We start from the raw sequence: 23,815 nt of genomic DNA on the forward strand, positions 1-23,815 counted from the left end.
ATCGGCGGGCGCGGCGCCATGTGAGCGGCGGGCCGGGACCGGGCGGAGCAGCCGGCCGTGCCCCCCGGGACGGCGGGGCGAGCCCCGGGCGGCGCTCGGAGCCGGCGGCATGGTGGAAAACCCCAGCCTGGCGGCCAAACCCGCCCTGGTGAGGGACGGAGGGGCCCCCGTAGCGCGGGGGTGCACGGCGGGAGCGGGGTGCGGGCACCCCGGGTCGGACAGGGAGCGGGAGCGGGGTCCCCGGTGGGAGCGGGAGGAGGGTCCCGGGAGGAGACGGCGCCCGATGGGACCGAGGGGGCATCTCCGGTGGGACCGGGACGGGGTCCCCGGCGGGGCCGGGGCGGGGGGAGCGCTCGGTAGGAGACGATCCCTGGTGGGACCGTCGGGGCAGAGGGTCTCCGGTGGGACTGGGAAGGGGGGTCCCCGGATCTCCAAGACGCGGTCCCCGGTGGGACCGGGGCGGGGGGGTCCCAGCAGGACACGGTCCCCAGCGGACCGAGGAGGGGGGCTCCGCGCAAGACAGCCACGGGGGTCCCGGGTCGGACCTGTCCCCAGTGGGAGCGGGGGAGGCGTCCCCCGGAGGAGCGGGGATGAGGTCGCGGAGTGCCGGTGCCCGGGAGGACAGGGTGCCGGGTGGTCCCGGTGGGGAGGGCAGCCCCTCCGGCAGCGGGTGCCGCGCCCGGTGCGGCGGCGGCTCCGCGGCCAACTTTTGGGCAGGGCCCCCGGGAGCGGGTGGGGTGGGGGGTGCTTCCTCCCCTCCCTCCTCCTCCTCCTCCTCCTCCTCCTCCTCCTCCTCCTCCGTCGGCGGAGGCGCTGAGGCCGTGCCCTGTGCCCGCAGCCGGCCGCCCCGCCGCGGGGGCCGGGGGCGGCGGGGGGGCTACGCTTGGCGGCGGTGATGGAGAGCCTGCAGCGGCAGCAGGCGGCCCGCCTGGCCCGCGGCCCCGACGGCCCTCCCCGACGGCTCCCGGCCGAACCCAGCCCCGGCCCCGGCCCCGGCCCCGGCCCCGGTCCCGGGCCGCCGCCCTCTGCTCCCCGCCGCCGCCCGGCCCCCGGCCCGCGCCCGCCGCCCGCCGCCGCGGGGGAGGAGGAGGAGGAGGAGGAGGAGGAGGAGGAAGAAGAGGAAGAGGAGGAGGAGGAGGAGGAGGAGGAGGAGGAGGAAGAAGGGGAGCCCCGCGACCCGCCGCCCCCCCCGCACCACGAGTGGACCTACGAGGAGCAGTTCAAGCAGGTAGGAGGCATCCGCCACCCCGGTGCGCTGGCACCAGCACCGGCCGATCCAGGCGAGCATCCCCGGTGTCTGCCCACGGCCCCCAAACTCGGAGTTCAGCCTTCCCTGAATTCAGGCTGCTTATGCCCCCCACTGCCCCCAAACCCCGTCTGCGTCCCACCCTAAATGGGCACCCCCACTACCTCAAGCACCATCCCATTCCCACCTCAAGCAGACATAACCGGTACCCCCATTACCCCCAGACATTATTATCATGCCACCCTAAATGAGACCCCCCCTAGGCCCCCTCCACTGCCCCCAAACCTCATCCCAGGCAAGCACGGTCAGTGCAACCCAGCACCCCTGTCCCAGAGCACATCCTGCCCCAGATGGGTACCCCCTGAATGCTCCTCATTGTCCCTGTCCCGGAGCCCTGTCCCACCCTAAAGGCATCCTCATGTGCTCCCCGCCTCCTCACCACCAAACCCCATCTCACCCCTACTTCATGTCCCCCGCCTCTTTGGTGTCCCATATGCCTGTCCCCAGGCCCTGTGGCATGACAGGGTGCCCAGTGTCCAGGCACCTCCCTGTGCCCACCCTGACCCATGCAATCTCCATCCCTGGTGCTTTCTGTAACGGGTAAAACAGGGTGACCCCCTGTCCATGGAGGTTTTGGAGAGACAAACAAGGGCAAGGGCTCTGGTACATGGTCACCCCAAGGAGCTGGTGGGCTACGGAGCCGAGCTCCCCCGTGTCTTCACATGGCCCAGGGCATATTAGATCTGGTCAATGCAGCTCATTGATTTCTTACGTTGGCTGGAGGGAGCAGCGTGTCGACCCTGTCATCTCACTCCTGGTGGGCATAGGGGAGACCCCTGTCCCACAGAGATCTGACGCAGGGAGAGGGCTCATATATAGGGGTGGAAGAAAGGCCTCTCTCTATTTAATGTGCATGGATCCCATCTGTGCTGGTTCGCACACAGTGGGTGCCGCTCCGTGCTCGGGTGTGAGCGTGAGTGTGATTGTATACTGCACGGCGCCAGGTCGGGTTTGTCCTCCGCATGTGCTCAGCTTCATTGTGCGGTGAGAGAGGGGTGACGCTGGTGGCCGGCTGGGTGACAAGGGAGGGTGTGGTGAGGGGACGGAGCAGGGAGACATGTCCCTGTACAGCTAGTGTATGGCTTTTTAGGATGGCATTGCTCAGGGAACAGTGGGACGAGGGGACTTACTGGCTCATCCACAGTGGCTCTGGCAGGAGGGAATGGGGACAGCAGCAGGCACCCAACTTTTGGGCGCCGCGGGGCCGTGCTGCTGCCTTTTCTGTTTTGAGGTTGCACAACATGATGTTATTCGGAAGGGCCAGGGCTCACCACCCTGGGCGCCTGCCTGCAAGGCAGCAGATATGGGTGCAGGCAGGGCGCAGGCAGCGTGTGCCCCATGGCCGTGCCTGGGGAGGCTGCCAGCACCCAACGCTGCCTCAAAAGCAACCTGGAGAGGTCTGGGGTGGGTGCACTGCATAGGCCGAATAGCTTGTCTGGGAAGTGTTACGTTACACCCCGCTGCGCAGAAAAAAGGCTGACTGTCCGGTTCCTGGGGTCAGCCGGGAGGTGGGAAGCTGCTCCTCCCTCCTGAGCCTGGGGAGGCTTTACACAGAGAAAGCATCCCTGGCATTTCTTGTCCTTCAGCTTCATGCTCTGGCCCTGGCTGGGATGGCCCGCGCTCCTCTTGTGAGGCAGGAGCAAAGCCGGCAGCACAGTGTGAATACCAGGAGGTGGATGGCAGGGGCAGGGGATAAATCCTACCACCAGTTCCCAGGGTGAGAGCTGGCTCCTTCCTCGCTTGCTCTTTTTTCTCCAACCCTGATTGGAAGGGTGATGGATCGCTGCTCCAGAGACCCACGCCTGGGTTTCCCACCTGATGGCATGTCCCAGCCAGACCAGGGGACAGTGGGATGTCCATCGTGTTCAGTACCCCTGGGTGCATGGGACAAGGTGCCAAATTGCCTCTGGACGGCTTATACAGGATGGGACAGGGAGAGGGGAAAGGAGTTACAGGGACCAGCCCTGCCCTGCCTTTGCGTGGTGCTGCCATGTATGGGGTGACAGTTTGGGGCAGGCCGTCGTGCCAGCTTGTGTTGGGGTCTGCAGGGTGGCTGTCACTCCTGTCCCCCCTCTGTGATCATCTGGGAGGGGACATGACCCTGCCTGGGAGGGGACATGCCCCTGCCTGGGATGAACGTGTCCCCCCTGGGCTGTCCCCAGGCTGCAGGGCTGTGCCTCACCCAGCCTGGGAAACAGGTTCTCGGTTCTCAGTGGGGGTTGAGTGGGGAGCGTGGCTGTGCTGGGGCTTTCAGAGGTTTCCCAGGGCCTGGGCTGTGATGCTGTGGGGCATGGGAGGGCAGCACGTGCCTGCTTGCAACTTGCCAGGGAACTGGCAATGTGGGCATGGGGTTCCTGGAGCTGGGGAGAGACCAGGCAGTGGCCAGGGCTGTGTTTACTACCAGCACCTCCTGCTTGAAGCTTCCCCCTGCCAACATGGCACTGCTGGCATCACCCGGGACAGGACTCAGGGTCTGTCCTTGCTGTCACCCTCCTGGGTGGTAGAGCTAAGTGAACAGGGACCACCAAATCCAGGCTGGTTTGCGGTGGGTAGGCAGGGAGACGCTTCCGTGGCTCTTGGCAGCAAGGAGGGCGCCCTGATGGGGGTGGGGTGGGAGGTTGGTGCAGGACCAGCCATGGGGGTTTTTCCACACAGCGTGGTGGTGCTAAAAATTGGAGCAGAGGATGAGGATGTGGTGGATAAACCCTTTCAGGGTTAATAGGCAAACACTGCTTCATCCAGAGGAGCATTTTGGGGAAATATCCCATGTGTGTCCCCTGGTTTTACACATTTTCTGAGGCGCCAGTTTGGGGGAGCTGGTGGGACCTTTGCTCTGATCTGGGAGAGCCACTCTGATGTTAAGGGGTTGTGAGACCCCCTCACCCCTGCCTCTTGCATCAGCCCCCGGCGCCGGTCTATGTACACTTGATAAGGACACATGGGTAGAGACTTGGGCAAAGGTCCGGGACATCTTCCGCACCCAGCGCTGCGAGGCAGCCCCAGCCCCGGGGTGGGGGGCACCCAGTGGGGTCTGACTGTATGCTACCCATGAACCCCAGCTTTCCTGGGGTTGGGGATGCCACCAAGTTGCGATGCTGCAGTGCTGCATCGCACATTTGACTTGGAGAGCACTGGGAAGAACCTGGCATTGCTGGTGGCAGCTCAGCCCCATGAATTCAGCTTTCACCCTCAGGGACCCATGCACACACATAGGGATGGGCACCCTGGTTTCCTCCAAGCAATGGAAGAGCAGCACCAGAACCTGGGACTTCTGTCTCCATCCCCCAGCTCTACCCAGAGGTGGCCCTGTGGGAAGGCTCAGGGCAGGAAGGACTCAAAAACCTGGGTTTTGTGTCCAGCTCTCTGGAAGCAGAGCATTTGCTGGCAGGAGGATGCCCTCCTTGCCAGCGTGTTCAGACCTCTCTGGTTGCGGTTGGGGCGATCAGGACTCCTCAGAGCTCCTTCCTCCCTGTCCAGGAGCAGCTGGGGGGATGAGCCCCAGCCAGTCCTTTGGGGACTCTTGGCTCTCTGGTAGCCTCAGCGGTTAATTTGGCGATAGCTGGCTTTGCCGGCAGCTGTTTGCCATCATCCTCAGCCAGCCCTGGTGTGGCTGTTCCTCCTCTTGCCATGGTGCTGCTCCTGCCCCATGCACCCTGTGATGTTGGCAGTCTCCTCTTGCACCCACCTGCTCTTTACATTAGTTTAGGGGAGGCTCACCGGTTGTCAATGCATGCACTTGCACTTCAAAGCCTGGAGGAAAGTGCTCTGAGTTGGCTGCAGCCCTCCTTGTGCCGCAGACCTCTGCCTCATGCCTCGGGGTCATCCCCAAATGGGAGTGGCCGGGCCTGCAGTGCATGGCCTCATGCCTCCATCCCCATTGCTTTCTCCTGCAGGGTTGTCCCTGCCTGCCAGGGAATGGAGGCAGCTCAGGTGAGGCACCCTGGGGAGAGGGAGGTGGTCTCCCTCCCCCAGCCCCCCCCCCCAGCCTCAGCAGCGGATCTTCAACCCAGGTGCAGGAACAACAACTGAAGGGCTCCCGGGGCTAAATTAGAGGGTCTCTGGTTACACCGCAGAGGCCCAGGGTATGGACGTGGTGTTTGCTCCTGTCTACAGCTGTCTGGGGGCTTCTCAGCAGCAAACCTGCAGGCAGAGCTCTGCCCTGGGGCTGGGACCACCTGCAGCGGGGAAGTGGTGGCAGTGGCAAGGGTCAGCGTGCTAATCTCCAGCAGCAACAGCTCTGGCAGCCCGGAGTGTAGGGGCACGGGGCAGGAGCAGGGGGCTGTTGGGGTACTGGCTGGGAGTGCATACGGAGGTGTTCTGAGTGTGTGTGTTTGCATACGGACCAACATGAGTGTATGGATCCATATAAATACCCTTATAAGTGTAGGGGTATGCCTGCGTGTGTCTGAACCTGTGTGAGTGCTGATGCATGTGTGTGGACCCATATATGTGTGTAAGGAGTGCCCACATGTGTAAGGATCTCTGGGAGACCCTATGTGTGTGTATGGATCCATATAAGTGCCCAAGTGTGTATGAACTAGTGTGGGTGCTGGTACGTGCTTATGGACCTGTATGAGTACCCCAGTTTGCACAGATGTGGCCAAGTGTTTATGGACCCATATGTGTGTGGGGGGGGTGTATATGGCACCCTGTGTGTGCCCACATGTGTATGGTGTGCCCATATGTGTCTGAACACACCTGTGTGTATGAATAGGGACACGTGTAGCATCCCAGCGTATATTGGCACTGCTGCTCTTGCATGGACCAGTGTCTCCACGTACAGAGCTGTATGAACCTGTGGGTGTTTAAGGCAGGGTTTGGGGGCTGAGCCCCCCACCAAAATTACCCCTGTGCCCCTTGCCCCAGCCCTCTGTGCTGAGCAGTCCTGGTGGGTGCCAGCCCCCTGGTCCCCCTGCTACCCCCCAGGGCCCTTCACAGCCCCACTGCAGTCCAGGGGATGCTGAGAGCCTCGGCGGCTGCCGTGACACCATCTTCCAACCGAGGGGTCCTGAGGGCTTGGGATCAGGGGCTCCAAATAGAGGTGTAAAAACTAATCAAGGGTGTGAAAATAAAGGCAGCAGCAGGTGGGAGAGGAGTGTCAGCAGGGCCCCCCACCCGGTGGCTGTCTCCGGCACCCTCCCTGGCTGCCGCCCTGGAATCAGATGTGAGTGGGGAATTTGGGGGGTATGCACCTTCTTGCTGACTTGGGCCTCTGCTAATCCACTAATGGCATTAATAATGGAGGTAAATCCCCTGTGCCGGCAGCAGGCTGGGCAGGGCTGCGGTGAGGAGGTAGGATCTGGCCTTGGGGAGGTGGGATCTGCTCCCACCAGGATGCCCATGGGGTTTTGCAGCTATGTGGGCATGTGGGAGCAAGCTCACATGTGTGTGGAGATGAGCATGCATAGGGGACAGCGTGTGTAGGGGCTGCATGAGTGTGCACCAGGGAGAGAGTGTACAGGGAATGCATAAGCATGCACAAGGGGGGTGCGTGCACGGAGAAAGTGTGTATAGGGATTGCATGAGTGTGCACAGGATGTGTGTGTATGTGCACAAGGAGAATGCGTAGGGAATGTATGAGCGTGCACGAGTGGGGTGTTTGCACAGGGGGAATGTGTGTGGGATGTATGAGCATGCACAGCAGGTGTGTACGTATGCACAGAGAGAGTGTATAAGGGATGTGTGAGTGTGCACAGGGTGTGTGTGCAAAAGGTGTGTGTGGGTATAGAGGGTGTGTGAGTGTGCACGTGATGTGTGGGTGTGCACAGGGAGAGTGTGTAAAGGGTATGGATGACTGCACAAGGAGCATGTGTGCGTGGGAAGAGTGTATAGGGGGTGCATAAGCACGCACAGGGGGCTGTGTGTGCAGAGGGAGAGCACATATAGGGGCATGTGTGAGCATGCAAGGGGGGGCTCTTTGCCCAAGGAGAGTGTGCCTGGGGGTGAGTGTGCACAAGGAGAGCGTGCACACGATGTGTGCCTGTGCAGAGCAAGCTGGGGGCTGTGTGAGTGTGTGAGTGGGAGTGCACTGGGTGTATGAGCATGCAGAGGGTGAGTGTGATGGGTTTTGTACATGGGGGCTGTGGAGACCTGTCCCCTGGGGCACAGGGCACCCACTGGGGATGACCATGTCAGTGGGGCTGTGTTCCACCCCGTAGGCTGCGACTTGGGGCTGCTCCATCCTGGATCCAGCATCCATGTCCAGTGTCTGGTGGCAGGGCAGGAGCGAGCACCAGCCCCAGACACCCTTTCTGCTCAGGCATGCAGCTCTTCCAGAGGCAGAGGTGGGGGCCGAGGTTGCTGGCATGGGGGGGGGGGGGGAGGGAAGCACCAGCTCTTTCTCCCCCATCATCCCTTCAAAGCATCCAGAGGAAAGGGATGGGGCTAGAGGTGCACGAGGTGGGGGAGTGTCACCAAGCACCCAATGCACATCCCAGGCGTGCACACAGCCGCCCCAGGTGTGTACCCCCATATTCACCCCACTCTATAGCAGGTGTGTGCAAGCACAGATCTCCACACGTGCAAGCACATGCCCTGTGTGCACACCCATGCACTTGTAGTGAGTGTGCATATGCATGTCTCTTGGGGGACACCTGGGGTGGTGCTGGTGCTGGAGGGGGGTCCCCTGGCCACGGTTGCCCCAGGAGGGTTCGAGGGAGAGACAAGGATGGAGGGGGAGGCAGGGATGGAGAGGAAAGCTAGGATGGAGGGGGAGGTGGTGGCGTGGCAAACAGCAGTGGGTCAGGGAGGTTAACCCGAACAAATCCCCTCATTGACTCCCTGCCTGCTCAGCCATGAACGAGTAACAAGGGGCTGATCGTGGGGGACGCGCACTCACCAGGAGCCAGGACCGCCCCCCTGTGCCATAGCCCCCAGACAGACGGATGTGGGATGGCGGGACAGGGCCACGGATGGTGCCCACAATGGCACCACACAGCATGTTTCCTCTGGCTCCAACCCTTGGGGGAACCATGCTGGCATGCCGTGCCTCAGTTTCCCCTCCTGCAAAATGGGTTGAGGAGGAGGCTAGGAATGCTGTGAGCCCCCCCTTCACCCCAGGGCTGGGCTATGGGTGGGGGACCTGCCGTCCCAAGGCCAGCGCTGCCAGCAAACAGTCCCTCACTTTGCATGAAGCCAGGTTAATGTTTGCAGCAGGCGGTTCTCCCGAGAGCAGCGGCGCCCGCTGCGGCGGGAAGGGGGGTTTTAATGACCTGCCGGATCTGCCGCATTATCAGTGCTGATTAAACCTGCTACTCTATAAAGCGCCGTTAAATATTAAGCATGATGAAAGGCTTTTGAGGGGGAGCCGCGACACTGGGAGAGGGATCCGGACGGAGGTGTCCAGCCACACTGGTGGGGTGACCGCTGAGGCTGGGGATGTTGGGGTGACCGAGCACCCCGGTGCCCATTGGTGCTGTGGAGTCAGGGGTGCAGCCCCCCACCCCCCAAGAGCTGCCAGCACCTTCAAATGCAGCAGGCATCCCGGCAAAGGCGTCCCATAACCATTAACTTATTAACGACGGTGAGCAGTGGCTCACAAGGTCAGGGGGTGGTTTGTGCCCGGCAGGGAGTCAACTGCCCCCCAGCTCTGGCAATGAGGAAGGGGGGGGGGGGACCCATGAGCCCTCAGCTCTTTTGTGTGTGCCCCATGGCTGGAGGACACTGGGAGGGCTCTGACAGTGGACGCTGTTGGGGTCCCTGCACCCCGGGGTGCACAGGGCTGTGCATCAACTGGGAATAGCCAGTGCCTGCAGGGTAAAAACTGAGGCACTGATGGCTTTCCTGTCCCCCCTATGCCATCAGGACACAGGGGAGGACACCCCAGTGTCTTGGTGCCTGGCTGTGCCCCATCTTCCTGGGGAAGGAGCCGCGAACCCCCAGCTCAGAGGCAACAGTGATGCTCCGGAGGGGTGCAAGGGCTCCAAAATAGCCTGTCAGCAGTCAGCCTCCCGTGGTGTGCGGCTGCACCCCGGGGGGCTGGGGGGGAGCACGGAGACAAGTGTTACCTGAGCTCCCTGCGTGAGCAGCGGCCAGATGGAAAAATTAGCAGTGCGGCTAATCAATGTGGTGCATATTAAGTTGCCCAGAGTTGGGGGGGGATGCAAGGCTGGGGGGAGCTGAGCAGGGTCCGGGATCAATACAGCTCGTATTAAGTGGATTAAATCCTGGTTGCTGATCTGAGCCCTCACTGCCAGCAGGAGGTGGCAGCTGAGTGGGGGCTGCGGGTGGTCCTGCTGCGATTGCTTCCCTTGGCAGCAGGGCCCGGGGGAGGCTAGGGGGGGCTCGCTGGAGCAGGGCAGCCTGGAGGTGCCTGAGGGGTGGCTTAGCACTTGACCGCATCCTTCCTCTGCCTAGGCAATCAGCGGGGCTAAGGGGTGCCAGGGACCCCAGATCCAGCCCTACAAGCCCCACCGGCTCTGGGAGAGGCTTCTCCTGGGTGAGCGAGAGGTGCTAATGATGTTATTTAATGGCGGTGAGGGTGAGGGGGAGGCACAAGGTCTATTTGCATCCCTTTAATAAACCATGTTCGACCCGCTGACCTTTAACCTGCTTGACAAGCCCCGTTATCCCCATCCCTTAAGGAATAAAGACGTCGCCATGGCAATGGAATGACAGGAGGGAGCGTGGTCCCCGGAGCTGCACCCAGGGTGGGGTGGGGATGAGGACACCCTGCTCTGGCCCCACACCAGCACCGGCGTGGCAGTGCTGGGTGAAGCTGGGGCGGTGCTGGGAGTCCCATGGCTTTTGGGGGGGCCAAGCACCACGGATGGGGGCCCCGAGGTTGGCAGAGTAAAGCTGTGCTGCGCACCAGCGGGATATCGATCCCCAGGCTTGACAGTTTAATACTTCTGTTTATAGAGGTATATAGTTACATTGATGGCGTTAAATGAGTTACTAATTATATCAATACAAACACGATTAAAAGGGTCCTTGCTCATAGGTCACCACAAGCAGGAGCCGCTGCTCATGTTGCACAACTGCCCCCGGGCAAGTCCTGCCCCACTGCTCCAAGGTGCGCAGTGGGGGGATGCTCTGGGGTGGTGGGTGTCCCTGCGGGCTGTGCCTCTCTGGGGCTGTGCATGCCTGTCTGGGGCTGTGCATACCCAGTTGGGGTTGTGTGTGCCCGTCCAGGGTTGTGCATACCTGTCTAGAGTTGTGCACGCGCGTATGGGGTTCTGTGTGCCCATCTGGTGTTGTGTGTTCCAGTCTGGGCTTGTGCATGCCTGTCTGGGCTTGTGCTTGTCTGTGTGGGGTTGTGCATGCGTGTATGGGGTTGTGGCTGCTTGTGCAGAGTTGTGTGCACCCACGAAAGGCTGTGTGTGCTCACCTGGGGTTGTGCGTGCCCGTAGGAGGCTGTGCGCATCTGGACATGGTTGTATGTGCCTGTGTGGGGATTTGTGCCTTTGCCGGTTGTGTGTGTGTGTGCAGGGTTGTGCACACTCATGTGATCTTCTGAGTGTCCACGCAGGGTTGTGCACACCAATGCAGGGTTGTGCATGCTTGTGCAGGGTTGTATGTGCCCACGCAAGCTTGTGCGTGGCCCTGGGTGGATGTGCGTGCATGTAGGGTTGTGCACATGCTTGTGTGGAGTTGTGTGTTCCCATGAAGGGTTGTGCACACTCATGTGGGGTTGTTTGTACCCACGTGAGGTTGTGTACACTCACTTGGGGTTGTGCGAGCCAATACAGGGTTCCGCATGCCTGTGTAGCGTTGTATATGCTTGCATGGGCTTGTGCACACCTGTGTGGGGTTGTGTCGGCCCATGTGGGGTTCTGTACACCCACATGAGGCGTGTCCCCCCCCACAGGGATTGTGTGTGACCGTGGGGGGTTGTGATCTGCCTCTTAGATGGTCAGTCCCCAGGTGAGGCAGGAGGGGACCACAGTGCCCACCCTGCAGGAGTAGGAGGAGGGTGAGTGGCAGGGCCTGGAGCCCTGGGTAAGGGACGGAGTTGGCTCCTGCCTCAGGGCTGGGACTGTTTGAGGGTCCCTCCTTGCCTGGAGGCTGTGGCAGACCACCACCCATGCCACCACCCTTATGCCACTCCTGTGAACCTGTGACACCTGGATCCCATAGCCAGCCTTGGCTGGAACCCAGCCCACTCCCCATCGGCAAGAATCCCCCAAAGCCAGCCTTGGCTGGAACCCAGCCCACTCCCCATCAGCAAGAATCCCCCAAAACCACCTCCTGTCTAGCCTGAGCATCCCCACATCTCATGGGACACCTGGTGCATTCCCAGTGCACCTGAGGGCCCTGCTGCTGCCGCCTGGTCCCCTGTTAGCTCCACTCTCGTCTCCGCTTAAAAGCCGACCTTTGCTCCCCGTTTGATGTAATGTGTTTTTGCATCTCAGTGGCCCACAGATAAAAGGTTAGAGGTTAATAAATGGTGGAAAAATAGATCCCGACACTTGGAGGTCACACCTGTTTTGGGGGCTGGAGGCAGTGGCAGCACGTGCCGGGTGGGATCCTGCCTGCCTTGGTGGAATGAGAAACATGAGTGGCACCCGGGGGCCCAGTGGAGGGGTGGGTGCAGGAGCCCACCCACTGGGTTGACCCCCTGGGAAGGCGGTGGCTTCGCCCTGCTGTGGGATGGGCAGCTATTGCTGGTTTTGGAGGGTTTGTTCCTGCTTTTGACGAGACAGGAGATCACAGTGGGTGGAAACAGGCTTGGTGGGGAGCGGTGAGGGCTGGAGTCCTGCTGCAGGCAGGGAGAGGCAGGGAAATGCAGGCAAAGCCTGTCTCACGCAGCCTTCCCTGGGCAGAAATCAAAGCAGCCCCCTGGAGTTCTGCTCCAAGCCTGGCCTAGTTGCTGTAATGGATGGCTTGAGGAACTCCTGGGAAAGGGCAGGCAATGGGGAGGGGGCACAGAGCAGGGCAGGGAGCGGTGGAGGGGAGGGACAGGGTGCTGGCATCCAGGGACTGGGGCACCCCAAGAGCATCCTGCTGCAAGGAGAGGACAGGTAAATGGCACCCAGAGGGCAAGGAAGGGACAGGGATGGAGCACCTTGGAGTGGCTCAGAGCCGGGCAGTCAGCACCCATGGGTGTGGTGGGAGGTAGGCAGTAGCACCCATAGACTAGGTTAGGGACAGGCAGTTAGCACCCATCTGTTAGACAAGAGACAGGCAGCTGACAGCCACGGGTTATGTGAGGGACTGTTAGATGTGTCCATGAAGTGATGGGAACCATGGGGTGTCTGTAGGAGCATCCCTGTGTGTCCCCATGTTGCCCCATCCCTGCATCCCCACATCCCTACAATCCCATGTCTCTGCATCCCCATATCCCTGCATTTATGTGTCCCCATCACATCGCTGCATCCCCCCCATCCCTGCAGCCTGACATCTCCACAGCACAGCTCCCTTTATCTGTCCGTGAATGATGTGCTGTGTGATGGGGGGGGTGCTCCCTTTCTATTGGTTTTTAACGGCCTTTCCCAGCACAATTGTTTTTTAAACGACTCTATTTTGTCCCTGACTTTGTTTTCCAGCTTGCATTTCTTTGTATATGTTTTGGAAATCCATTCTGGACTGCTGAGTTTTGTTTCTTTTCAATGGCTTTAAATTCTTGCCGGGCTTGCTGGGAGGAATTGGTGTCTATAGCACCTTCGATTGGTGCTAATTTTTCCTTCATGTGCTCTGACTTTTACTGCTGGGCCATCGATCTGGCGGGCTCCAATTTGTCATGGTCACCCAGGCGCTGTGCTGGAATCAGGCGAGCCCTGGCTTTCGCACGGAGCCGGCGCTTCGTGTCCCTGATGTAGGGGCTGCACTTGCCTCCCCAGTGCCATCTGTCAGCTCAGCCTGGGGGGGTTTGTGTCCATGCATCCGGACCTGCATCCATTCAACACACATAAGTATCCTCACAGCTGTCCGTATGTGTGCATCTGTGCAACCGCGTGCACGCTCACTGGCTTGCATACACATCGGTGCTCCCACAAACTTGCCAGAACGCAAGAGCACCAGTGTCAGTGCATTCGCAGTTTGAGGCTCATGCACTTGCACACAGTGCACACAAATCTGGCTTTGCACATGTGTATCCACTGCCAGAGGTCCTCGTGCCTTGCAGGGACATGTCACTGCCACTCTCACACCCTGCTTCCCATGTGCTGCCAAGGAAGATGGATTTGGGGTCCCCGTGACTGGCCAAGGGCCGTGGCTTTGGGGTCATGGTGGCCAGCTGAAGGAGGAGGATTTGGCACCGTGTCCCTTTGTGGAGGCGCTTCACGCTTTCCTTGGCCATCGATCAGGCCCCGTTCCACAGTGACATGGCTTGAGCCATGCTTATCAGGTTGTCGATAGCCCTGTCACCCCGGTTGAGTAGGGCAGCCCTGGCACTTGCGGCTCCCTCGCCAGCACCCAGCGCCCTGGACCCGCCAGCTCACCCTGCCCAGGGATGGGACCAGCATCTCCACTGTGCCATTGGATGCGTGTCCCTGCAGGATGCTGATCCCATGCTGTGACCTGGTGAACACTGGCACTGGGCAGTGCCTGGAGGTTTCTGAGCCAGAGCAGGGCTGAGCATCCCTGTCCCAGGGACCTGCCTGGGGGCCCAGGATTTGCTGCTGCTCTGTCTACATTGGCATCATCTTCCCAGGCTTAAACACTGTCATCCCTCCACCTAGAGAGGCGAGGGGCAGGGGAAACTGGGGCAGAGATGCAGCATCTCTGCAGCAAGGATGCAAAACTCAGTGGTGTTTGGGGAGCCCACACCTGGCCCCAGGCATGGGGAGAGCCCAGTGCTGCCAGCACGGAGGGTGCACAAGGGGATCTTGTCCCTGGCGCAGGGAGAGCCTCTCATTTCTGGCAGAGCAGGCAGGTGGGGTGATGCCAGGTCCTGGCACAGGCAGGGTCCTGCTGCCGGCACTGCCCCCTCTGCCTTGCACACCCACATGTGCCAGCAGCACTGACCCCTCTCTCTCCTGCCCCCAGCTCTACGAACTGGACGAGGACCCAAAACGCAAGGAGTTCCTGGATGACCTCTTCGGCTTCATGCAGAAGAGAGGTAAAGGTGGGTGGCTGGGGTGGGCACCACTGACACCCCTGCCTTGGCTGCCTGGGGGGGGCTCCTACACACACATGCCATGCATAAACTGACACCCAGCAGATTTGCCCCCATTGCCCCAGGCAGACACCCCCCCCACTAGGTGGCTGCTGGCCAGAGGGGTTCCCACTGCCCTCTCTCCCCCCCTCCCCCACCCTCTTCCACCCCCCCCCCCCCCCCCCCTCCCCCGGCCAGAGCTGGGGCTGGTAATGCCAATTGCCAATGCCTGTTAGGGATGCCCATTAGATGCCCATTAGCGATGTCCAGCAGGGATGCCCATTGGCAATGCCTGGTGGGGATGCTCGTTAGCATACACCTTGGTGACAGCCATTAGCAACACCTGTTAATGATGCCCATTAGCAGTGCCCGTTTGCAGGGCCTTTTAGTGATGCCCTAGGGCTCCCCTTTAGCAGTGCCCAGTGAGAAGGCTCATTACTGGTACCTCTTAGCGATGCCCATGATGCTGCAGGAGTGGGGTCAGTGCTCTGGGCAGCGCTGGGCACCCAGGGGTTAAGGGCTCGCCAGCCAGCCTTGCTGCATTGGAAATCTTTGCTATCAGCATGGGGGGCCAAGACGGCTCCCGGGGACTCGATAAATGCTTTAACCTTCGCCCTCCCCGGCCAGGCCTGCGACAATTAAAAGTTGCCGAGCGCGGGCGTGTGGCCAGCTGTATTAATTAGAGCCTTTTGCTGGTGTGTGGATTAATGAACATGCCGCTCGATAGCCAGTAAACCCCAGGCAGAGGTTAATGCTGAGCTAATTAACAGGGGAAGGCTGGGGGGGGGGGGGGGGTCATGCGGGAGCAGTGGGGCTGGCCATGTGTGGGGTGAGGGTGGGCAAAAAGGGGCAGTCGCCCCCAAGCCGTGCCTGTGGGAAGGGTGGTGAGGGTACCCATTGGCCTGTGGGGCAGCAGTCATCAACTTTTGGGTTGGGCTGAGACCCCACAAATTCATTTCACTCAGGGCTGTGTTGCTGCAGGTAGGTGGCACGGCCGTGGTGCTCATGCTGGAGCCAGGCTAGAGGCAGGAGGGGTCTGGGTACTGCCCCATGGGTGCCCCCAGACTCCCTGGCCTTGGTGTGAGGCTGCGGGAAGCAAGTGGGAGCATCCACTCTGCCTCGGCCCCCCAGCATCTATCAGCCACAAGATTCATGGGCTATTCTGCAGCTTCATTATCTCTCTCTCCAAAGCTAATTAACTCCCTCACCATTGGGGCTGGGGCTAATTAAGCAAGTGCCTGGTGGTGCAGGGAGGAGGGAGGGAGCCCAATGCTTCCCTGCCAATGCTGCTCCTCACCCCTCTGTGTCCAGCTGTCCCATTCCTGTCCCCTCCATCCCACACCTCCTCCGAGTGGGTGGGCAGGCAGGTGTGGGGGTGTGGGTGTGCATGTGCCTGTTGGATGAGTGGAGGATTTTGGAACCAGGTAGCAAAAAGAAAGGGGACAGAGGGGCTGCGGGGCAGGGACAACATCCCGGGGGTCGTCGGGAGCTGGCTGAGAAGCAGCACCCATGAGTCAGCACGGGTGTTGCTGGGGCACCCAAGGGTGCATGGGCAGGGGGCTGCGGCCCCAGGGCTGTGTCCCCAAGGTGGCAGTGGGCCAGGGGGGATCAGTGCCTACAGGGTGAGCCCTAATGAACGGACCTGCATTCCCCCTTCTGTTTGTCAGGGCAGTTTTGGCACTGGCATTTGTGAGCAGGTTGGAAAATTAATGGGTCTGATAAATGGGTTGGGGACAGCCCTGCTGGGGAGGACATCAGGGACCCCGTGGCACAGGGCAGGGACACCTGGCCCCAGTGGCACATGGGGGTGATGCCATCAGAAGTGGGGTACAGGCAGGGGGCCACCTCATCCCCATGCCCCAGCCTCCGTGGCACCCCAAAAGTGGCAAGCTGGGACACAGGGGAACTATTTCTGCATTCGCTCACCAGGGGTCCCTGGGGCCCCCCCATCTCTCTGCTAAGCCGAGGGCCCTGCAGATAACATGGGGCCATTAATCAATCAAGGAGCTAATTGCAGCACCACAATGGCTGCATCACCTCCCTGGGCTTTTGTGCCGCTCGCCCTGGCCGGGGCTGGGGCCATCACTCTGCGGGGACGCGGACAGGTCCCTTTGTCAGCAGGACGGGCACCGGCTGCCTGCCCCATGCAGCCCCAAGATTAATGGCGAGCTGCTTTCTTTAGCCGCCACGGCTGGGGAGAGGGGGAAAGAGAAAAGAAGTCTTCACACCTTCGATTGGGGGCTGAGACCCCACAAAATCGTTGGCATGTTGGGGTGATGGGGAGCCCTCAGACTGGCCCCCCCCAGGGTGATGGGGCTGGTGGCAGCAGCTCCCAGGCAGGGCTTGGTGAGGGACCGCCAGCAGATATCAAGTCAATATCTCTGCCTTTTTCCCAGGAGTATAAACTCCTCTCCCCCTTCCCGACTGGGTGAACAACACAGACACAAAAAAAAAAGTTAAATGAACTCAGTAAAGGAATAAAAAGAGCTCATTTTTCAGGCTTATGTGAAGAAGCTGAGCCAATATCAGGGCCATAAATTAGGGATGCTGGAGGATGGCGGTGAATGACGGCTTCGTTTGAGGGGCAAAGCGTGGCCGTGACAGCCTCCCCCGGCCAAATGGATGGCTTTCCAATACCTCCTGCGCCCCGCCACCCTGCAGGAGGAATAAATATGGGGTGGGATGGGACAGGACGGGATGGGATGGGATGCTTATCCCTCCTCTGCCCTGCTGCAGCCTCCAGCCACTGCCCGGACCATTGCCCCAAGGTGCTGTGAGGCAGAGCAAGGCTGTGGGTCTATTTGGGTGTGCTGGGAAAGTGGGGAGGCAGTTGTAATCAGACTTGATGTCTGTAGGGACCGTGATGATCCATGCTGGTCTTACAGAGCCATGGTGACCCCATGTCTCCTTGCCCCTGGCCTCGGTGGGGAGGTGATACTGGGCCACCAGGGTCAGGGTCTCTGCTGAGGGCACTTGAAGGGGATTTCGGGTCAGGTCTGTTGAGGCAGGGCACTGAAAGCCTTTAAGCAGTTGGGGTCCTGCCTGCAACCCCAGTGCGTGTGGGTGCTCAGCCAGCATGGAGAGATGCATCTCCCCTTGTGGGGCAGCTGGTACCCGCAGTGGCAGTGGGGACAAGGTGGGAGCCATGTCCCCGGGGAGTGAGGGTCCTCATGGACTCACCCCACACCCTTTTCTCTCTCCCATGTGTGGCTGGAAGGGACACCCGTGAACCGCATCCCCATCATGGCCAAGCAAGTGCTGGACCTGTACACGCTGTACCGACTGGTGACGGACAAGGGTGGCCTGGTCGAAGTCATCAACAAGAAGATCTGGCGGGAGATCACCAAGGGCCTCAACCTACCTACCTCCATCACCAGTGCTGCCTTCACCCTCCGCACGCAGTGAGTGCCCGGCAGTGGCGACGGGTGGGAGAGACCCATCCTGGGACACCCACCCTGGGATACCCACTGGCTCAGATGTCCCAGAGCTCCAAGCAGGGTCTGGCATGGGGTGCTCCAAAAGGAGATGGAGGGCTCTGCCCCTTCCCGGGTACTAACCCCACCCTGGTCCCTGCTCAGCACAGAGCTGGCTGGGAGGCGCATGATGCTGGGTCTCATCTGGGCTCTCTCCCTGTGCAGATATATGAAGTACCTGTATCCCTATGAATGTGAGAGGCGGGCGCTCAGCTCTCCCGGGGAGCTCCAAGCCGCCATCGACAGCAACCGTCGGGAGGGACGGAGGCAGACTTTCGGCACGGCACTCTTCAACTACTCACCGGCTGGCACCCCAACTCTGCTGGGCTCCCCCAAAATGCCTCTGCCAGCTCTTAGCATCTCCACACACAGCTGTGGCCAGCTCGGCCAAGTGCACACTGTTAAGAAAGGTGGGTGAAGACCACATCTGCCCTGCAGTGGGCATCTCTCCCCAGGGATGGACACTACTTCAGCAGCAGGGATATTCCCTGTCTGCTCTTGCCCTTTTTGCTTGGGGAAAATAGGAAGAATTTGGTTCTTTTAGTCCCTCTCTGGGACTAAGAAAGGTTTATTTCTCCCGGCTTTGGAGGAGTACCAAGACCAGATGCTGGGAATGGTGACCCGCCCTGCCCCATGCTAGTGGGATGGAGGTGGCACCTGCTAGGGATGGTGAGCTGGGGTGGCAATGGGCAGACCCACTGAGTTCTGTTGGTCATTGCAGAGGATAGTGTGCTGGCGGCAGCAGTGCCAGGGCGCATCGCTATCCCGGTGGGACTGGCCAGCCACCACCTCACAGCAGCCCAAGCAGCAGCCACCTCGCAGGCAGTGGTGCTGGAGCAGCTGCGGGAGAAGATGGAGACAGGGGAGCCCCCGGAGAAGAAGGTGGCCATGACATCGGAGGAGCAGCAGCGACTGGTGCAACACGCTCTGCAGCACAACCTGCTGGCCGTGGCCTCCCAGTTCCCCATGAACGTCAAGATCTCCAACCGAGGTAGCAAGATGCAAAACCTCAGCTTGGGTCACCCCATCCCCTGGCACCTGAGGAGGGAGCAGCAGTGGCTGGAGGGGAGCATGGATGCCCAGAGAGGCTGGAGCCCTGCTTCTCTCTCTTGGGCAGGTTCTTGTTTCTGTTTCTTTTAACACTCATATTGGTATTTCCTTTCCCCAGATGACAGACAGGAGACTGCATTGAACCTGTCCACCAACGGCATTAGCAGTATCAACATGTCAATAGAAATAAATGGAGTTGTCTACACAGGTAAATAGAAGGGCCGCTTGGCCCGTGTAATTGCGGCTGGGAAATCCAATAACTTATAGCCACTGCCTGGCCAGCAAGTCCTTCCTTCAATCTGATGTCTTTACTATAAAATCCATCGTAATGAAGTGGCAGGGCCTGGGGAGAGGGGGCAGGAGAAGGAGGGGATCAGCAAGGATGGAAATTGGCCCCCAGCAGGGGCTAGCAATGAAGGGCCAAAATGGGGGTGGGTGGATGGATGGATGGATGGATGGATGGAAGGATGGATGCATGGATAGATGGATGGACTCAGGCTGAAGAGTGCAACAAGGCACCTGGGGTCATCCCCCACCATGGGGTCCTGCAGGCAGGGCTTGGATTTGGGGTCACCCCAATGCTGGTGTACCCAGGGGGTCTCCAGCTGGGTGCGGGAGTTGGCTGGTTGCAGAGCATGGTGTTGGGTGCAGGGCAAGATATTGGGGTGCTTTTCCGGAGCAGAGGCTTCTTTGGGGTGCCGATGTGCACCTACCTGTCTAAGCAGTTCATCCCATGCCCCCCAGCTCCCTGGCTGCCCCACTGAGACACCCCCAATTAAGATCAATGGCTTTTCCTTCAGGACGTAAATATTTAACAAGCCAGAAAGGTCAGGGCTAATCAGCATGCAGGGCTGCCAGCCAAACAGTCCTGGGCCACCCCGTGGGCTGCCCCACATGGGTGAGGGCAGCTGGGCCAGGGGAGGCACCAAAGGTGATGGGGGGGCTGGAGCCCCCCGGGGTGCTGGTCCCAACTTTCCCAGCTTGGGTGCTGGGGGACAGGTGAGCGGAGCCCCCAACCTTGGGTTTGCCCTAACCCCCTTGCTCTTGCTCCCCAGGCGTCCTGTTCGCCCGCCGGCCCCCGGCCCCCCCGGCACCCGGTGGAGGGAGCACCCAGAGCCAGCCGAACCCTGTGCCAGCCCAGAGCCCACTGCTCCCAGCCCCCTCGCACAGCCACACTCCCACCAGCTCCTCGCTGTAGAGGAGATGCCCCCCCCACCCTGAAAGCAGTTGGGGATCCCCAGGGCCTGGGGGGCTGAGCTGTGGGACCCAGCTGGTCCACCAAGGTGGGATGGGGGACCCGAAGGTGCCCCTTGCTGCAATACTGAGCTGTGTCCGTGCAAGGCTGTGAGCACCCACGTGGGTCCTTTTGTCCCTTACCCCCACACGTGGGACCCCTTCCCTGCACGTGCCCTCTGACACGTGCACCTTCCTTCCCAGGCGCTGCCCCAAGGTGACCCCCCCCCCATACAGCTCCTGCCTTCCCTGCTACCTGAGCCACCCCCAGGCCCCGCATGCTGCATCCCCTGTACACCGCAGCCCCTATACTGACCTCAATGCAAGCACTGCATCCCCTATACACACCCCCAGTGTACACACTGCATCCTCTATACACACCCGCAGTGCACACACTACATCACCTGTGCACACCCTCAATGCAAACACCACAGTCCCTATATACTGCAGCCTCTATAAACTGTAGCCCCCATACACTGCACCCCCTATATACTGCACCCCCTACCCCCTGCAGACCCCCCTGTGCAGCCCTCCTGTGCTGCCGGGGCTTGCTGCCCCTGCCCTGAGACACCTCCAGGGTTTTGGGTGTCCCCTGGCCACCACAGAGTGGTGGCATCTCCGCCCCTCAGGTCCTCAGCTCAGGGGAGTCACCCTGAGGGGCAGATACCAGGAAAACTGGTGGGAGTGGGGGGGTGAGATGTGACAGGTTGTTGGGGGGGTGGAGCTTTTTGGGGTGGGGCTGGGGTGGGGCTAAATGTCAGAGTAGGGCTTGTGCAGTGGGAGGACCTTGTTGGTGGGTGCAAGGCAGGGAGGCCCAGCAGTGCCCTCCACCACCGAAGACCGCCCGGATGCCAGGGTCCCCAGCCAGGGGTTAGGGAAATGGAGGGCACTCTGAACTACCTCGTTGGGGCCAGGCGGGCACCTCCTCCACCCGCTTGCACCCCTGGGTGCCAAAGCAGGCGAGCATGGAGCAATGCTCACCTCTACCTCAGCGCAGGGGGCCGGGGCTCGGTGCTGCCGGGCTCCCCCCAGCACTCCCACCGCAGCCACGCGACTCTGTGTATCTATTAAAGGAAGTGAACTGCTGAACCAAACCAGTGTTGAGGGTGCTTTGCATGAGATGGTGCCACCTGCGAAGCTCCGGTGCCTAGGCTGGGGACAGTTTGGGCATGCAGGAGGTCCCCACAGCCCGTGATACACTGGGATAGCAGCTACAGTGCCTGAGGTTTCACAGACCACCTCACCTTTGCCTCCAGCAGAGATTTGCCTCAGTTTCTTGGGGGTCTGGGCTGCAAACAGGTGCCCTACACCCACCAGAGCCCTCAAGCATGGGCTGGATCAGCCTGGGCACCAACTCCAGCCGTGCCAGCCAGACCCTGGGGCTGCTTTGCCCCACAAGCTGCCCAGTGGCAGCTCACCCATGGGTGGGCACCCTGGTAGGCTGCCTGTGCCAGGCAAGGAGCATGGCCATGGGGCTGCTAAGGCCATGACCACGGGGCTGTGAGGTTGTACGCGGCAAGACGCAAGCAGTGCTGGGCCAGCCTGGCACCCGGGCAGCACCCAGAGGGGGCGCGGGTGACCCAGCTGGAGCTGGGAGACACAGGCACACACATGGGTGCTCACAGGTGCATAGATGGGTGCACATGGGAAAGCCCGGAGACCTGCGGGCAGCTAAGTCGCCACGCTTATACACTCGGATCACCTGTGCTCCCCCGTACAAACTTAGTGGCATGCACGCTCACGTGCAGTCACACTCGCATGTATGTGTGCAAGCACATGTGCTCGCACCTGCACATGCGCTTGCACACGCATGCAGCCACCCATACATACGAAGAGGCACGGCGCGGGGGGGCTCCCACGGGGACAGACACCCCCACCAACCGCAGCCATGAGGACGGGCCCACCCCGGCACCCACGAAGCCAGATCCCCGGCATCCAAGGGGATAGAGCCTCCCGCTTCAGAGGTCACCCCCGGGGGACATCCCCAGCCTCCCCGGGGACACCCCCAGCCCCGCCCCCCACCCCGGGACACCCCCAGCCCGGACCCCCGGACCCAGCCGGGCGGCGCGGGCGCTGTCCAGGGTGCTGCAGCGGCGCTGCCCATCGCGGACCAGGCCTCGGAGTGGGGACACGGGGGGGACGGACACGAGAGGGGGAGGGGAGGGGACACGACACGGTGGGGACATGTTGGGGACACGGCGGGGGGGGACCTGCGGAGGACCCTAGGGCTGCCCTGCGAGGGGTCGGTCAGGGGGGCCCTGTAGGTGGGTTATGGGGGCGAGGGGGTCTGCAAACGTGGGACTGTGTGTGTGTGTGTGAGAGTGTGTGTGCACGCACCAGCCTGCAGTAGGGCTTCCTGTGTGTGTGTGCGTGTGTTTGTGTGCACCGGGCTGCAGTGGCGTTTCCCTCTGTGCCTGTGCGTTTGTGAGTGTGTCTGTGTGTGCCCCAGGCTGCAAGATGGTCCCAGGGTGTTTGTTCCGGGGTAGGTGTGCCAGGGTGCGAGACAGCTAAGCCCTGGCACAGAACTCCTGCGGCCACAGCACAGCACGCCAAGCAGAGCCAGAGTGGGATCAATGCAGCCTTAATTGGGGTCTTATGTCCCCTGTCACTGCCGGGCAGCGCTGTCCGCAGCTCATCGAGCGCCAGGGACCCTGCTACCCAGGAAGACACACGCAGGCCCGCATCCCCACTCCTTACGCAGCTCAGGGGGTGATGTGTGTTGCCACGCTCCCTGGGTGGCTCGGGGACACAGCTGCTGTCACCTGAGTAACCAGCCCTGATCGATGCCCACTTCCCGCATCCTGCAGGGCCTGTAATTGAGCGGGAGGGAGGCTACAGAGGATGCGGTGATGATCCAGCCTAGCAGGAGGAGCGCTGGATCGGGCCTTAGTGCTGGCAGGCGACCGTGGGATCGGTGTGCCACTGCAGGCTCCAGGGATGGGGATTGGTTTGAAGGCGTCCTCTCAAGCCCCAAGGAGCGGGGAGGTCAGATTCGCTGCACACTCTTCTGGGCTGTGGGCAGCCAGTGCTGTGGCTTCAGCCCCATTTCAAGTCTCACAGGCTGGATAGCACTCTAAAAGGTGGATGTCCTCCAATCCCAAAGCCCCCCAGTGCTTGATTCCCAGGACTGCCTGAATTTCTCACACTGGGAAAGTGGGTGATCTGGACCCTCTAGCATGGGCATTTGTATATTCATGGGCATTGCCCATCATGCTGGACACTGGCCATGGAGCCAGTACCCTCTAAACACAGATCAGCACTGTGTGCTCAGCCCCCAGCCCCTTCGGCAGCCCTCGGCCACTTCTGCTAATGAAGCCATTTCTATTGTCTCCTTTGTGGAACAAAGCGCTGCTCTTCCCCTCTGAAGATCCCTTTTCCACAGCCCAGCTATCGATCCCTGGGAAAAAAGGCAGAGCACACGAAGCCTCAGCTGGCTCCTCCTGCCTGCCCAAGTGCACATCTTCTGCACATCTTCTCCAGGGAGATCTGGGGGGCCATAGAGGTTGCTGGGGCCCTGGGACACCCCACAACTCCCTTCTACAGCCTGGCAGCCCTGTACAACTCCCTGTAGGAACACATCTAGAAGGACAAAGCTTTTTCAGGGCACAGTGGCTTTTGCTCTTGGCAAAGGGCACTGGGAGGGTTCCCAAAGCCATCAGGCCCCCATTGCCAGCTGTGCTAACAAAGTACTCGCTATTATCAGGTGGGTTTGTCCTA

General features: G+C 60.8%; 1 protein-coding gene across 1 annotated transcript; it reads left to right on the plus strand.

Moving 5' to 3' along the window:
- Positions 1–109: 109 nt before the first annotated feature.
- Positions 110–20,063, plus strand: ARID3C (AT-rich interaction domain 3C). Its single transcript, XM_049795796.1, has 8 exons — positions 110–148; positions 839–1,228; positions 14,234–14,306; positions 17,560–17,743; positions 17,981–18,225; positions 18,537–18,806; positions 18,984–19,073; positions 19,921–20,063. The coding sequence occupies exons 1-8, from the start codon at positions 110–112 to the stop codon at positions 20,061–20,063; spliced, it is 1,434 nt and encodes a 477-aa protein (XP_049651753.1).
- The last annotated feature ends 3,752 nt before the right edge of the window (positions 20,064–23,815 follow it).

The sequence above is a fragment of the Accipiter gentilis genome, chromosome Z, assembly GCF_929443795.1.
Source record: "Accipiter gentilis chromosome Z, bAccGen1.1, whole genome shotgun sequence".
Classification (NCBI taxonomy): Eukaryota; Metazoa; Chordata; class Aves; order Accipitriformes; family Accipitridae; genus Astur; species Astur gentilis.

Bases quoted from the DNA above. Each gene is read 5' to 3' on its own strand.
- ARID3C (XM_049795796.1), top strand. From the start codon at position 110: ATGGTGGAAAACCCCAGCCTGGCGGCCAAACCCGCCCTG. The intron at 18,226-18,536 runs GTGGGTGAAGAC...TGGTCATTGCAG, and splicing joins AGTGCACACTGTTAAGAAAG to AGGATAGTGTGCTGGCGGCA. The intron at 18,807-18,983 runs GTAGCAAGATGC...TCCTTTCCCCAG, and splicing joins CGTCAAGATCTCCAACCGAG to ATGACAGACAGGAGACTGCA.